This window comes from Tamandua tetradactyla, chromosome 19 (assembly GCF_023851605.1).
Source record: "Tamandua tetradactyla isolate mTamTet1 chromosome 19, mTamTet1.pri, whole genome shotgun sequence".
NCBI classification, from domain to species: domain Eukaryota; kingdom Metazoa; phylum Chordata; class Mammalia; order Pilosa; family Myrmecophagidae; genus Tamandua; species Tamandua tetradactyla.
The window spans coordinates 11057854-11074041 of record NC_135345.1 but is presented as its reverse complement, the minus strand read 5'-3'; the positions used below and the strand labels follow the sequence as shown (position 1 = coordinate 11074041).

Here is a 16188-nt window from a genome sequence, read left to right as displayed (position 1 = left end):
AAACTGAAGCCCAGAATGTAAACTTGATTTCTTCAAAGTCAAACAGCATGTAGTCTCTTTAAAAGAATTATCCAGAAACAACAACAGATGCAAACTGCAGGTTGTCAGTCTTCAGCAAAATGAATCTGTCTGTTTCATTTTAATGGCCATCTCACAAAGTCTTTCAAGTTAGCTACTAGCAAATCAATTGACTGAAGGTCTTGATTTTAATATAATTTCTTCAATAATTTAAGACTATGATACTATCAGAATCACCTCTCTCCATTTTAGGCCATTAAGTTAGAGTGTGCTGTCCTTCCTTTGGTCTTTAATTCTGCTCAAAAAGCATTCTGCAGAAGGACATGTCTGAAATAAGTCCAAGAAAAGGAGTGGGGCAGAAGTAGCTGTGAAATAAGGTTTACGATACTGCATAGAATATTTGGGATATTGAAAAGAAAGTCAGAAGTAGGAGTGCTGAGAGTCAGATAAAGCAAACCTGTCCTTATAGATATCTGTTGTTTTGTCCTCCCTGGTATATACTCTTCTCTATTCTGCCTTCAACACTCAATGTTTCCTTACATGGACTTCTCCTCTCTGGCTTTGTAGTCCAAATGGGCATATTTCCCATTTAACTAAAATACAAGAGAGGCATGAGATTCCAAAATGGGCAATAAGCCTCTCTATTCCCTGGGCAAAATGGAAGTATAGCTAGACACAAGCCATTCCAAAAATACTCAGTTCCATAGCTTTTCCTGAAACTCTTGGCATAGAGCTTCAGTCTTTCTTTTGATCTTAGATATAAAAGGACGCTATCTTAATAGTGCAAGTGGTTTCTCTTCTGCCACCATATTTTTCCATCAGGACTGGTATTGGAAAAAGACTAAATAATTGGATATAGGATGGCTAAAGTCAGGCCAGTGGTAGAAATTCTCACACATGTGAGCTAAAATTTTTCATTTTTTTTACAGTAGCTTGAATTGGCTTTCTGACATTTATAAATGAGAGTGAGGGCTCTCTCCATGCCTGGGAGCTTTCTGAGGAGGTACCAAAGATTAGAGAGTCAGGGCAGGCAGGTGAATCATGTGCTAAGCCTATTAGCAGACATAAGAAGAAGGATGAATAGGCAGGTGGTAGAAGTCCAAGAAGTCTGATACATGAGGAAGGGCATCCACAGAGGAGCCAAATGGCAAATAGGATGTTGATGCTTCCCATTCATTTGAATAGCACATTGATGTCCATATTGCTTTCTTGCATATAAGACTGCATCTATCCTTCTGGAAGATATCAACAACCATATGCTTCAGCCATATTCAGAAAGACTTTGAGTTTATTTACATAGCAAATCCAGAAATTCAACCCATGTCATCTGGCTATTGATTGATGCAAATTCTTTACAATATGACAGCCACTATACAAAAGATGGCTGAGAGCAATGAATATGAAGATAGATAGTGTCATTCAACACTGGGGACCAGCCTATAGAAGATACAAATGGAACCAGTGTTGGGGTGCTATATTGATTTGCTAATATTGCTGTAATGCAATATACCAGAAATGGGTTGACTTTTACAAAGGGAATTTATTAAGCTCCAAATTTACAGTTGTAAGCCTGTAAAAATATCCAAAGTAAGGCACTGAGAGAAAGATACCTTGACTGAAGAAAGTCTGATGGGTCCAGAACACCTCTGTCAGCTGGTAAGTTATGTAGGTGGTATGTGCTGGGGTCTTTGGCTTCTGGTTTCAAACAGCTTCCCCAGGTGCATTTGCTTTCTGCATCACCAAATGTCTGGACCTCATATAGGCCCTGTTGCTTCTGTTCTCCAAGTGTCTGCATCTGAGGTTTCTCCAACATGTTTTTCCCTTTAGAGGACTCAAGTAAACTAATCATGACTCACCTTGAATGGGCAGAGTCACATGTCCATCTAATTAAGAGGCCACACCCACAATTAGGTGTGCCACATCTCCAGATAAGTCAATTAACCAAGAAGTGATACACACAATTGAGTAGGTCAGTTGCCATGAATAATCTGATAAAGGTTTCCACCCTACAATATTGAATTATTATTAAAGGACATGATTTTTCTGGGGTACCTAACAGCTTCAAATCTGCACAAGTTATGATGACAAATAAAGACCAGCTATTGGAAGTAGGAAACAAATGAGAAATTGGGCAGAGAAATATAGAAATAATTACTTTTTAAATTTTATTTTACCAGGTACTTTGAGCCATTTTCTAAATTCACCAAATAAGGTAAAATGCCTGAAAGATAATGGATGCTCAATAGTGCCAATGATTTCCTATAGACAGTAATAAAGGAGAGATTAAAAGATTATCACCTATGCAGTTTTACTGAGACAATAACAAGTAGTTTAAATTTAATTAGAGTAAATAAAGCAGATGAGAGAAAATATGAAAAATGAAAAAGATAGAAATATAAATTGATCCCAAGTTGTTAGGATTTGTAAGAATTTTGTTTAGAAGTCAGGACTATCCTCTTGAGGAAAATAAAAGATAATAGAGTTAAAGTGTGTGTGTGCATGTGTGTGTGAATGTGTATGAGGGTGTGTGTGTTTGTATATTTATCCCTTCCCAAATTTAACCAGGTCTTGTCCACATAGATTGTAAACACTGAGCAGCATCATAACTCAGAATTCTCACTTTTTGCCCTGTAGGAGAAAAAGAAATTCATATCATTAGTGCTAATTCGGCACATTTTCTTTAATCCTTTGCTTAAAATAATGTGTTTTAATTGTTCATCGCAGGGACCTTTAAGTCGTTTTCTCAATTCAGCCTTTCTCTACTTCTGCATTCTGGGAAAAACAAAAATATCTTCCATTTTCATTAGTCCTATTAAGTCTTTGTTTAGTCTTGTTTGGCTACAATATGAACTTTACATTCATTTAGCTATATAGCGTGTTGAATTTCTTTGCAATTTTCACCTTTTTCAGCCAATGCCATTTTCCCTCATAGACTTTATCTCAATTGTTTTATTTAATCTTGTACCTGCTTATCATCTGAGCCCCTGATTTTTGTTTCGGGTAAACGCATAGGTGGGATAGTCATGTTTATTGCCTATGTGTTGTTTTTAATAGATAATGTGTATTATTACATTTTGTTAAAAACAATAGGCAGTTATTTTAAAAATATTTTAGCAGTTCCTCAGTTGCCTGGTATTCCTCTATGTCTTTGATTTGTTTGCTCGTTACCATTTCATAATGTTATATCATTTTTGTTTATATTATTTTGATTTTCTTATATTCACCTGTGTATCATGGACCCACATTTGCAAACAGATTGGTGCCAGTGGTTTGATTGCTCTTAGACCCAATGACCATAAATCCTGGTTTGCTTATGCAGACCAATTTACTCCTATTTTCCTGGCATCCTATAGTATTGAACTTGTCCCAGACGTTTCATTTTTAATGAGGTATTAGTATTAATATTTGCATTAAATTCAGCTTGGATGGGTTTTATGAACATCCCTTGAATTTTTTAGCTCTGTTACAGTCTCCTACAGATGAATGTGAGTGCATGTAAAATAGGAGTACTCAGTTAAACTAATGATAACTCACTCCTCTTTTCCCAACACTTCTGTGATGAAACACAATGAACACTTCCCTTTCAAGGATGGTTTGCAGGGCCCTGGTGATGCATAGTTAAGGCCAGTTCTCATTTCTCATTTTTTTCAATTTCTGGTAGTAGAAATATTACCCAAGGCCCATGCTTTTGCCAGCCACCTGGTAGCAGACAGAAAGTAGTGTCTTCTACCCTCAGTGTGGTCTCAGATATATGAAGCTGCCAGACAACAATTCAATGGAATCTATAGGAAATGGGTGAAACTACAAGTTACCTATATGTGAAATAGATGCAGAAAATAAAAGCTGAGAATCTCTGTCATAGAGTAAATAGGGCTGAACACTCTGCTGTGGTGGTTTTGCTCCTTAAACCATGATGAAAATCTAACAATATTAGTTATTAATTGATAATACACCTTTTAATCTATAGGCTGTTTCAGCATCAAAGAATGGAAATAATAAAAGTTGAATGAAAAAATAAGTTCTAAATTTCCATTTCTGGAAAGAGTTAAAAATGAATCAATAATTTATACAAAATACCTATCAAAATGTACCAACCACCATGGGTCTATGGTGATATCATTGTTCACATGGATATCAGAAGAAACAAACATGCTGAAGAAGCATCAGCATTTACTTCAAACATCGATAAGTATTTTAAGCAAACTGTGTCCAAAGACTTCGAATAGAATTCCAATTGTCCATATCATGGAATCACATCAAAGCTTTGGAACTACTCATTGTTAAAGGGCAATATTTGACATTTTTGTGAATACTATTGTAAATTCCATTAAAAATTCAGCATTGAAAATGATGTTATTTGTTTTCACAGTGATAATGTTAGTATAAATTTTAATGCGGCCCAGCATCATAATAGAACAATGTTCTCGCTTAATTCAGATGCCTGCAAGACATAAATGTAGTTAGAATTGTTCTTGGTATGCCTATAAATTATAATCACAACTAAACACACAGTAATCTTCTACAAACCAGAATAGAAATGCACTTTTCAAAAGTACGAATATTTCATATGCACATATCCAGATCAATTTTAGTGCAGAATATTTTTTGTGAAACTGGGTAGACTAAAACAAATATATACTTAAGCAAAGTAATATATGCTTTCTCTCTGCTGCCATTCTCCAGTCTGTAGAAATGTATGACTCTTTGAAGATCTTCATAAATCAATCTAAATATCCTAAAATTACTATAGAGAATTTTAAACTAAATCATCTAATTTATGGTGGCTATTTTTTCAAAAGCCATTCCAAATTTTTATCACAATATTGAATAAATGAAACTAAAAAAAGCTTTTCAGGTTTTGAAGCTTTTGGCCAGCTGTTAGCTTACTATCCAAAAAACTTTAAATTTATTTATTTATTTATTTTTGGGGGGGTGTTGTATGGTCTGGGAATTGAACCTAGGTCTCCCGCATGGAAGGTGAACATTCTACCATGAACCACCCATGCACTCCAAATTTATTTTCACAAGAGCATAAAGGACTGAGAAAAATAAATAATGAATATTTAATTTTGATATTAAGTAATTTCACTGTTGAGCTCTAAACTCAGGAGAAGAATATTTTTAGGAAGTTCCTATTTTAATTAGATGAATTTATATACTTCACCAGAATTGATAACATAGGCACAATTTAGTTGACTAATTTTTTTCATATTAAAATATCTCTCAAATTAATAAACTCTGAAAAAGGTAGATAATTTTGAACATATATTTATATTTGATATATTAACCATAAAATACAACATTGAGCATAAACTCAATTTTATGAAACATTTTAAAATAATAAAACTATGTTGAACAAAACATATTTTTCAGAAATAGATCATGATGTGTTAGAGACAGGTAAATGGGCTAAGAAATTGATTGAAGTAATGGATGCATACCAAGAATAACCATAATCTTTTTCATCAGCTAATAAATACAATGTGCTTTAATGTATATGGACATTGTATTCTTTTATATTTGGAAATGATTTTACATTTAATACATTTTGAACAGAACTATTTTATGCCAACCAATAAAATAAAACCTATGAATCAATTAATCAGTGAATATTATGGAAATATATATATTTTGCACTCACTTTAAATATCAAAAGTGACTCATTTTGACCAAGTTACATGATCAGTTACCACACTTAACTCCTTCATTCTTCATTTAAGCAATGACAGATCATCCCCCATTGATGAAACTTGGGAGAGCAAGACAGTGATCTGCTACCATGATAAATTTATCCTGTTCTGCTCGATATTGAAGTGGGATTTATTGCATTATGTGGAATTTAAGATTCCAGTTCAGAAGCACCACCCCAGAATTTCCGAATTATGATCATGGGGGATGGGCCAGAGAATGAGCATTTTTAAGTTTCACAAGGTCTATCTAAAGTGTGAGACCCTGTCGAGACTCTGAAGCAATCTGTAATTCTTGTCGACTGTTCAGTTGTGGACTGTAAAATACAGTACTCCACTACATGAACATTATTAGGGCTTTTTGTCCCTTTATCAAAAAAACATCAACTTTTTCCAAGATACAGAACCCATATTTGTCTAGCCAAGATATTGTATGCAATGAGAATTTGATTTATGAGTGGATGTCAAAAAACAGAACATAATGGGGAGAGAAAGGAGCACAATGTGTCTCCCAATCTATTAAGTTAGAGAATCATTCTTATACACTGAGAAGATGGCTTCTTACTATCTAATTAGCAAAGTCTTAACATCTCTGTCCTAGTGGCAGAAGGGAGTTGGACTACAACACTTTGCTGGGTCTGTCTTTGACCAGTCATGGTGTTTCAAGCCAAAAGGTTGAGTGGATGTAGCCCAGAGGTATATCTCTTAATCCGTCTTCATACGACTTGTGGTTGGCACAAATTTCTCTGGACTCTGGTTCGTTATCTCTGGTTATTATCAGTAAAGCTTTTATATACATAGTCATAGTTTCAAGTACATCTTGCCTTAGGCCTGAAAGTGAGATGTTTATTTGTAGAAAGAGTATCAGAACATACTATCATGCTCGTCTCTCAAACAACATTCTGCCAGCAGGGCTTCTAGTAGAGAGAAACCTTAAAAGGGAAGAAGAAAAGAGGAATCAAATATTAGTCCACGTATACATATATTTGACTGGGAAAATAATAATGGTAGTGCCTGAAAGAGAGAATTGGTAAATTAAAGATGGAAATGTTAAGAAAATAATTTTTTTTTTTTTTTTTTTATAATTCATTGCCTTTTAGAGTATTTGATTTTTGGAAGGTAGCCAGTTTGAGATTCTGGAGAAGTTGCTGATGATTGACATCTTGATTTTAATAAATCCATAGAAAAAGATAACAAAATCTTCCACTTTAAGAGCATAGCTGAAGTTGGTGATCAAATACACCTTTCATCATAATTATCAAGCAAAGCAATGGTGATAGTAAGCAGGGTAGGCGCACCATTTTATTATTTGTCAAGCATTTTCACAAACCCTTCCACATCTCAAAAGAAGTGCTGACAAAGGAACCACTGGAAACCATTTGAGAGAGGGGAAGAAAAAAAAAATAACAAGAAAGAACAGCTGAAAATGTTGAAGCAGGCAAATACACTGACACAAAAGCTGATGAAAAGAAAGACATTATTTGGCAAAAGCTTAAAGAAGAGAAATAAAAAAAAAAATGCCATTGCCTGCTTTTGCTTGGGAATTGTCAATGAGTCTTTTCAACCCAATTTTTATTGCATTCTCAGGAAAATACACAGATTGCAAGGGGTTAAAAAGCTCCTGGTTTTCCCCGGTATACAAATTCTCAAATCAAGCCCTGAATGTTATCCATGAATTTCCCCCTTATGATACTGGGCATGTTTTTCCTTTCTTTGAGTTGACCATCTTGGTCAACTTAAATCTGCAAGGATCAGTTCTCACAAATAAATCCAGTTCTTCCTCTGTCAATTATTACACAGCAAAGCCAATAGAATTTCTGAGCATATCGACAATGGGAAAAAGCCTAGAATTTAAATTGATGCAGGAAGGAAATAATATTGAAACCCTATTTTGTTTTATTTTATTTTACTTTTTAAGAACATCTCCTTATAGGGAGAAAAATACATCCTCTGCTGTAAGGGTTTCGCTGGACAGTTTTTCAAATTAATGCAGTTTAACTATTACATTAACTTAATGGCTATTTTCCCCTACTTTAACGATGTTAAATGTGCCGGCAATAACGAGCTTCTAATGCTGTCTCTTTTAAGTCTCAGAGGCATCTTTAGAGCTGCTGCTTATCTCCTGGATCATAAAACTGCATAATTTAGTATTCAAACAATTCATTTAAAACTGAAGCTCTCAGAATTACCGTAAAATTAATCAGAACAAAGTCATCTTAACCCATCAGTTTGGTTTATCTCTAGTTACTAAATTTGCAAATGAAAGTAAGATAAATAAAAATGTTGACAGAGCTCCAACTGTCTCCTTCTGGATAGAGGCTTCTACTCCCAGGGTTATCAATGAAGCTTTGATGAAAGGTTGTGCTGCACAGTTACAATGGTCTGTTAGCAATTGTGATAAATCAGGACTTTAATCTTGTTTCATATTGTTAATTCCAAAGCTATTTCTTTGTTATGTATTATTTTCCTATTTAATTTAGGTAATTTTTAAAATTTGTTTTGTTTCATTTTGTTTTAATTTGAGGATTGTGGAAAATTTTGCATGACCCATGCATTTCTTAACTCCCAAATTCTTTCTTGAATTTTTAAAATAGTTTTCAGACATTTTCCAAATTCTCCTTTCTGGAGTCCAGTGGTTTTTAATTTCTGGAACATCTGAATTTAGAAAGGATTTTCAGAAATTTCTGAATTGTAACAATACTAGAAGTTACTGAGTTGAAGATATTCTGAACTGTCCTAGAACACTGTAATCTTAATGGAATTCTCCAGTGCTTTAAGCACATGTGTAGTTTATACTCAGGGACAGCTGAATTTTTGCACTGCATTTTAATTTTAATGTAGAATTTGACAGAAATTCAGTCTTGATCTTTATCTAAGGTTTGAGGGAGGAGGCTGGTTTCCTGGTGGTAACACCGTAATTCAGGGTAGCATTTCCCAAGGTGTATTCTGTAAGACCTCAGTGGATGTCACAGAAGCAAAAGAGGAAGGAATTAATGCACACATATTAGAAATTGATATTAAAACTATTTAAACAAGCTTTTCCAAATATACTTTTGGCCATGGCTTACTTTTGTGTAGGGCTTAGAAAGCTTTTTTAATAAAGGGTCAAAATTTGTCACAACTACAAACTCTGTTGTTGTGACGTGAAACTGCCAAAGATACTATGTGAAGGAACTGGCATGACTGTGTTCCACTAAAACTTTATTTCTCAAAAGAGGTGGCAGTTTGCCAACCCAGGTATTAGATAGCATGTGTGTGGCTTGTTAAAGCTGTCATAAATTCAATATACCAGATATGAAGTAGCTTTTATAAAAGGAATTTATTAAGCTGTAAATTTATAGTTCTAAGGCTATAAAAATGTCCAAATTAAGTCATCCAAGGAAGATACCTTGACTCAAGAAAGGCCAATGGGTCAAGAACACCTCTGTCAGCTGGGAAGGCATATGGCTGGTGTCTGCCAGTATCCTTGACTTCTGGTTTCAAACAGCTACTACAGGGGCATTTTCTTTCTGCATCTCCAAACATCTGGGTCTCCTTTGCCTCTGCACTCCAAGCATCTAAGATTGCTCTATAATATTTTCCCTTTCAAAGGACTCCAGTAACTAATCAAGACCCACCTTGAATGGGCAGAGTTACATTTCCATCTAACCAAAAGGTCACACCCACAAGTCAGTCAATCAATATCCATGGAAACAACCCAATTAAATGTTTCCACCCTAAACAATAGGTCTGGCCTGGCAAGTTTGGATCAGGATTAAAACATGGCTTTTCTGGGGTACATAATAGTTTCTAACTGGCACAGCATGAATCTCTAATAGGGGAGGGGAGAGATTCAATGACTTATATTTTAATGAATTCTTCTCCTTGTTTTCTTTGAAAATTATCTTACAAGACTATGGTCTTGGAAAAAATCCACTGAGATATAGAGGTATAATTACAAGAGCGGGCTTGAGCATTTAAGTGATATATGCTGAAATCTCCTAGATTCCACAAAGACTGTGACTCCTCCTTAGTGGGTGATTTTGGAATTGCTCTAGAACTCACTTGAGAAAGGTCAGACTTTTAACTTGTTTGTAGAGTTCCCCAGTTTGTAAACACCAATTTCCATGTATTGACCACTTCCTGCTAAAATACCTGAGCAGCTTCTGTTTCCTGAGTTGAACTCATATACTCTCCAAGGTAAGAGATCCTTATTTTTCTGGAGGCCTCTGGGGGCAATGCTTTAATGAATTTTAGACAAGAGACTAGCTTTTACTTAATTAAGCACCCTGAGAAGCAATGATCCATTTTGCAATTTCTTAAGATAATTTCAGTTTCTATTTAATTTGTTGCTTGGAGAACTTGGTATCTTCTCAAGGGTATAGAGAAACAGGGATTAGAAAATAAAGGAAAACATACAGGATGCTTGTTTTCTTCCCCTGGGTAAAAAACACTTATAATTATCCCTTATATTTATAAATCATAAAATATTTTATGCAGCATTGACAAAATCTCATTCAGTTCATGAAGCAGATTGCTGAGATAAGCGTGACAATGATTATTTGAGCCATTCTACCCATGAGAAAACAAGGACCACTTGAAAGGTGGAAACATGTTATATTTCCCTCTCTGTACCCATATCTTTAGTGCCTTGCACAACAAAAGCACATAATAAAAGCTGAACAAATTAATGAATTGACGACTTACTTTCTGACAAGTTAAGTGTCTTGCCATGGTCACACAAGAAGTGAGCAATACAACCAGGATTTCAGAATCCAAATCTTATGATCATGCCATTATACCAGAGCAAATTCTGATTTACTCATATGACTCCTCAACAGCCTTTCATGAAGTTTGCCGGACAGAAGAAAACTACTATGGCGATCACAAGATTTCGATTCAAGCCCTCTGCCACTTATTTGTTTGGGACTTCATTTCATCTACATCTAAAAAAGGGAAAATGGTAATAGTCCTTCACAGTTTAAGCATCAGACCATGGATGAATGTGTCATTCTAAGCCCCAGATGAATATTGCAGTACTTTCAGTTCGGGAATAGATTCTAAAGAGCTGACCACTAACTTTGATGCCTTGCCTTTACTCCAAAGTCTTCATTTGGAGTCTTCATTTACTGTATATAACTTATATAGAGCACACACTGTTTATAGCATTTTGAAGCTTCAATGAATAAGAATCAGAGTTTAAAGTACTTATCTGACTACACTGGGAAAGGTTTCTATCTCCCACATCTCTATCTTTCTGTAGCATGAAAACCCTTAGTTGCCAAGGTCCTGAGTTAAATCCTTTTCTGGAGATCACCTGTGTAGCAGGAGAAAGTAAACTACAACCTCAATTGATTCGAGATTTGAGTCTGGCTTTAGACAGATCCATTTGGTATTCTCCAGCAATTCAATTGTCTTCTTGAGTCCAGTTTTCATTCTTTACAAAATAAGTAAGTCAGAATTGATCTCTAAATTTCATGTCTTGCTCTGAAAGTCTTAGATTTCAGATGTGTGTGCTTGTGCATATGTGTTTAAGTATACTACTTTGAGGTCTTCATACTATTTATTTATTTTACAAGCCCAACTATTATGAAAACGGTACATTAAAAAGGAAGTTATTCCTGAAAGAAGACTTAGAAACACTCTCTGAAAATCATGGAAACAGACAAACAGTCTGTTTACAAAGCTGCAAGGGGAAATGCCTTTCCTTGTTCTTCCAAGATTTTAAACCTCTCATTTATTACCTGGAGAAATCTCTGGTGGAGCTTAGCTTCAATAAGACTCTACAGGTAAAAGTCTATCTAATCTTCCAGACTTAGTTACACTCCATAATCACCAAATCCCCAAAAGGAGCACATTTCTAAGAATGTCAACCTTCAGGAGTGTTAGAGCTATAACTTTCATATATTAAAGTTTCAACTTCTTTCATCTTTAGTATGAACATTTATTTAAAGGAAAACTCCATTCTGACTATTCTCCCTTCTCTGGTAGCCAAGATTTCAGGTAAACTCCTGAGCAGATGTGGGGAGGGGGAAGGGGTTCACTATCTGGCCTGCAGCTGGCATCCTTCTTTGTCCTGCACAAGCTAAATGAACAGTCCTGTCTGGTCCTCTCTCTCCAGCATCTATACATGTGAGCATCACTAGAGACATCTGTGCTCCCATCTGTTTTCTGGTTTCAGGATGCATGCTGACATTCTCAGCAGGATACCCTTGTCTTGATCACAGGACCTCCTTGTTCTATGGCCCAAAAAGGCTACAGAATCCCTCTCTCAATTAATTTGTTGGCCCCTCCCCAAAGACGTGGGAAAGCCAACTGCTGTCATGCACACTTTTGGGCATGCAAGATACCAAGTACAACTGCTCTTTGCCTCAGCAATCCAAGGAAGCCTTATGCCTCATCTGTTACACCAGGCTGTGATACTAAGGAGACCTCTGTAAGATCCACAGATGGCAAGATGACATTGGCCTCTCAGGTCTCCAATCTTTACCAGGGATTCCATTATCTATTCCCACCCTTTGGAGCTAAATTCTGGGCAAAACACAGAACCCATCTGCAGACTCCCACATGGCTGACTCTACATTTCTCCTATCTGACTGTCTTTATTTTCCCTGTACTGTCAAGGTTTCATTTCTTTTTGGGCAAGGGAGGAAAAGCTGGCTCAGGGAATATCCAAAATCTATTGTATGAGCCAAAATTTCTATGCTAGGAACTCTAAAGTCATTGTATTTTCCAAATCAAAACCGTTTTTCATTATTTATCATCTTTAACATGTATTCCGCATTTTGGATTCCGACAATGTATTCATTTCCTTTTTGGATCCTTACTCACTTACTACTCTCTGTTTGGTAGAGGAAGAAGGAAATTTAGGGACAGAGAAATAGAATAATTTTCTTAAGGTTCCACATTTCAGAAGTTAAAGAGTTGGGATAGAATTCCCAGGACTGTTAGATGTGAACCGGTTGATAAAATCCCTCAGTGCGTTTCAGTGCACAACCAACTCTCTTTCTAGGATGTCACATTGGGGCTATTTTCCTGACACTTGAGATGGCTCTGAACTTAATCCTAGAATCTCAAAGTTGTCTATTCCAAATACCAAAAAGCACTTTTTAGAGTACACTTTTCTTAAATGCCTTTTTAAAAATGCTTTTAATTACTCTACTGTAGACACCATTTCCGTTGCATTTTCCTGATGTCTTTTTCTTTATTTTCTTCTTTAATAATTTTTATTTGTCCTCTCTGAGGCAATAATTCTGTTTTATCATTATACGTCCTGCCCCTAATATAACACTTGGTGTCCATTTGGCATTTAATAAAAGTTTATTGAATGGACAAATGCATCCTATATGTCAGGAATCAAAATGAAATCTAGGATATTAATATAACTATGACTTGGTTCCTAGGTTCAAGAATCTTATAGTTTGGATGGGCAAACAGATAAGCCATTGTATAATTATAAGAAAAGATATGTGAGATAAATTTTGAATTATGCATAAAGATGATCAGAGAAGGGCTGAGAAATGGGAGGCATACTGAGAAAAGAGGGAGAATCAAGAAGGACTCTAAAAAATTTAGCTTAGATGATCGAGTGGGCTCTGGTTTCATCTGCTTGAGAAAGAAATCTAAGAGCAAATAATGGAGGGAGATGGGAAACAAGCTTTTACAAAAGTCACCTTTCTTGGCATCTCATCCTGATTCAACAAGATAGTTGACCCGAGGAGAACATGTGGAAAAGGAAGAGCAGAGATCAGAAATAGAGTCCTGTAGTATGTTACATTAAGGGATGTAGAGAATGCTACAAATGGACACTACAGAGCTATTGTCAATCAAGGAGTACTAGGAAGGAAAGTGCTGAAGAAGAATGTGCTAGTTTGAAAGTGCTGTGCACCCCATAAAAGCCATGTCCTTTATGTGATTCAATATTGTAGGGTGGAAGCCTGTGATTAGATTGTTTCCATGGAGATTTACCCATTCAATTTGAGTTGTGATTTTTTTTTTAATTAGAAAGGGATTTGACTCTGCCCATCCCAAGTGGGTCTTGATTAGTTTAATGGAGTCCTTTAAAAGCGAAGACATTTTGGAGAAAACACAGTTGCTTCAGAGCCAGCAGAGACACAGACATTTGGAGATGGCTTGGAATGCTAACAGAGAGAGAAGATGCCTAAACACAGACATTTGGAGATGCAGAAACTAGCAGAGGTTGCCATGTGCTTTTCCTATGAGATGCTAAGCAAACCAGAACCCAGAGTTGTTCCTGGAGGAGCTAAGTGAAGGCCCATGGATTCATAGGGAGGAAACTACTGCCATCAAAAGCTGGAAGCAATGGAAATGGGAACAGTGACCAGCAGATGCCAGCCACATGCCTTCTCAGCTGATAGAGGTGTTCCAGATGCCGTCGGCGTTTTTTGAATCAACTTATCTTCATCTGGATGCCTTAGTTTGGACATTTTTGTGGCCTTCAAACTTTAAAATTATAACTTAATAAATTTCTTTATAAAAGCCATTCCATCTCTGATATATTGCATTCCAGCAGCATTTAGCAAACTAGTACAAAGAGAAAGGTAGAGATGATGCTGTTCAGAATTGCTCAAATATTAAAGTTCTTACATCCACCTTATGGTTTCAGAATCATTACCCACAGCTGGCACAAGAGGATGCTGAAGCACAGAAAAGCTAAATAATTTGCCCAAACTACACTCCTGATAAGCGACAGATGGGACTTTTGCTCATATAAGCATATTCACAAAGTACATACTCTCTACCACGTTATTCCAGAGCTTTAAACCAAAACTGCTTCAGAAGGGGGTAACAAAGTAAGAACTTGGGATTGTTGCTGATTCTGCCACTACTACCCAAGAGAACTCAGTAGGTTGAGAAAGCAATCTAAATAGAGAGATGTGGACAGGAAAGAGACAGCTGTCAACTGTGGAGCGAACTGAACAAAGAAAGAGTGAAGGCAATGAGATATGCTATATTTTAAAAGGCTTGAGGAGAAGATGAAGAGAGAAATTCAATGGTAGCCAGCATGGGATAATGGGAGGATGCCAAGATGAATTGAGGGTATGGCAGAGGACCTTTAAATCCCAATGTTTATATTTGATGTAATGGAAAGGATGTAGTCAAGACCTTTGGTCCTGGAATGAACTGCTGAAAACAATCTCTATACATGTAGCGACTGAAGCCATATCTTGATTTAGGGGTATACGAAGAGGAAGGAAGAACCAGTAAATTAATAATGAATCAAACTAGAAAGATCAAAGGTGCTGGTGGAGTTATACAGAAAAGGTTGGGTTTAACAAATGAGTATGATTAATGAATCGTTATATTGATATTTCTCCAATAGCAGCTAGAAGTAAAAACCTAAAATTGTGTAACCCATATCAAACTTTGAAACCTATTCTACAACAAATTGCTGTGATGTGCTTTGAAATTTATTGCTCTTTCATGTAAGTTTTCTTTTTCACAAAAAAGAAAAAAAAGTTTCTTCTAGCCTCCAGTGTTATGGAAAAATCTGCAATAGTGGAATGGTAACCCATAACGAACTCTGAAATCTGTTCTGTAACTACTTGTTGAAGTGTACTTTGAAAATCATTGCATTTTCTTTATTTTGTTTGTGTATATGTTATACTTACCAATAAAAAATGTATTTAAAAAGAAATCAAGCTAGTGAGGGGATTAAGGTAAAGTTAAATCACTGAAGAAAGGATCTGTAGAGACTTGAGAGTGTCAAACATATTTCACCTAAATTTCAAGACTTGATATATATACATATATATATGTATATATATATATGTATATATATATACGTCAGTTGAGCCATATACTACTATTTTTTTTTGTCATTTTTATTTCTCTTTAGCAGGCTGAATATCAATAATTTCTTGCGGTTCAATGTAATACAACCATAGTGTTCTACATTCAAAAAAAGTATTCATATTACTCTACTTTCATATAAATTCTTTCATTATGTAAAACAGGTAAAAATAAAGCTATTTTCAATATTTGAAGACAGGATGGGTGAGAATGATTTCTGAGAACCAAAATGTTTGATCTCTGTCCCTTTGACATACTCTCGATGCATTTTGGTGACATTTTGATGGAGATTGGTCCGTAAAAACTCTGCTGTGGAGAGAGTGAGTGAGGAACCTGGAAATGAGTATATCTAGACCTTAGACTTGTGTTCTGCACAGTGACGGGGCCACCTAGGACGGTTCCTGACTATGAGTATTAGTTTCTTCTGTATAAAAGGAAAGAAGTTGATTAGGTAACTTCTAGGGTCCTTTAAGCTTCAATGTGATATGTTCTTTAGAGCCAGCTCCAAGATTGAAAGCAAAATGTAACCTATACATGAGTGTCTTCATTCATTATTTCCAGTACCCAATTTTATGGATTACAAATTTCCAAGAACGTCATACTTCTGCAGAGACTAATTTCCAAACCAGATGTTTTAGTTTTGTAGGCTGCTAAAGCAAATATCATGAAATGGGTTGGTTTAAACAAAGGG

General features: G+C 35.8%; 1 protein-coding gene across 13 annotated transcripts in view; it reads right to left on the bottom strand.

The window, feature by feature from the left end:
* Positions 1–2211: 2211 nt before the first annotated feature.
* The window catches only part of LOC143663472 (uncharacterized), a 275238-nt gene continuing 261261 nt past the window's right edge, over positions 2212–16188 (bottom strand). For 9 of the 13 annotated variants that reach the window (XR_013165929.1, XR_013165940.1, XR_013165936.1 and 6 more), the window contains 2 exons: positions 6581–6637; positions 2212–2646 (listed from right to left, as the gene is read on the bottom strand). Coding sequence is in view for 1 of the 13 variants with exons in the window: in XM_077137114.1 (XP_076993229.1) it covers positions 2576–2646; positions 6581–6637 (128 nt within the window). In the remaining 12 variants the exon portion in view is untranslated. Of the gene's footprint in view, positions 2647–6117; positions 6638–16188 lie in introns of those variants that run through there. The other 4 variants (XR_013165928.1, XR_013165933.1, XR_013165934.1 and 1 more) reach the window with 4 other exon arrangements.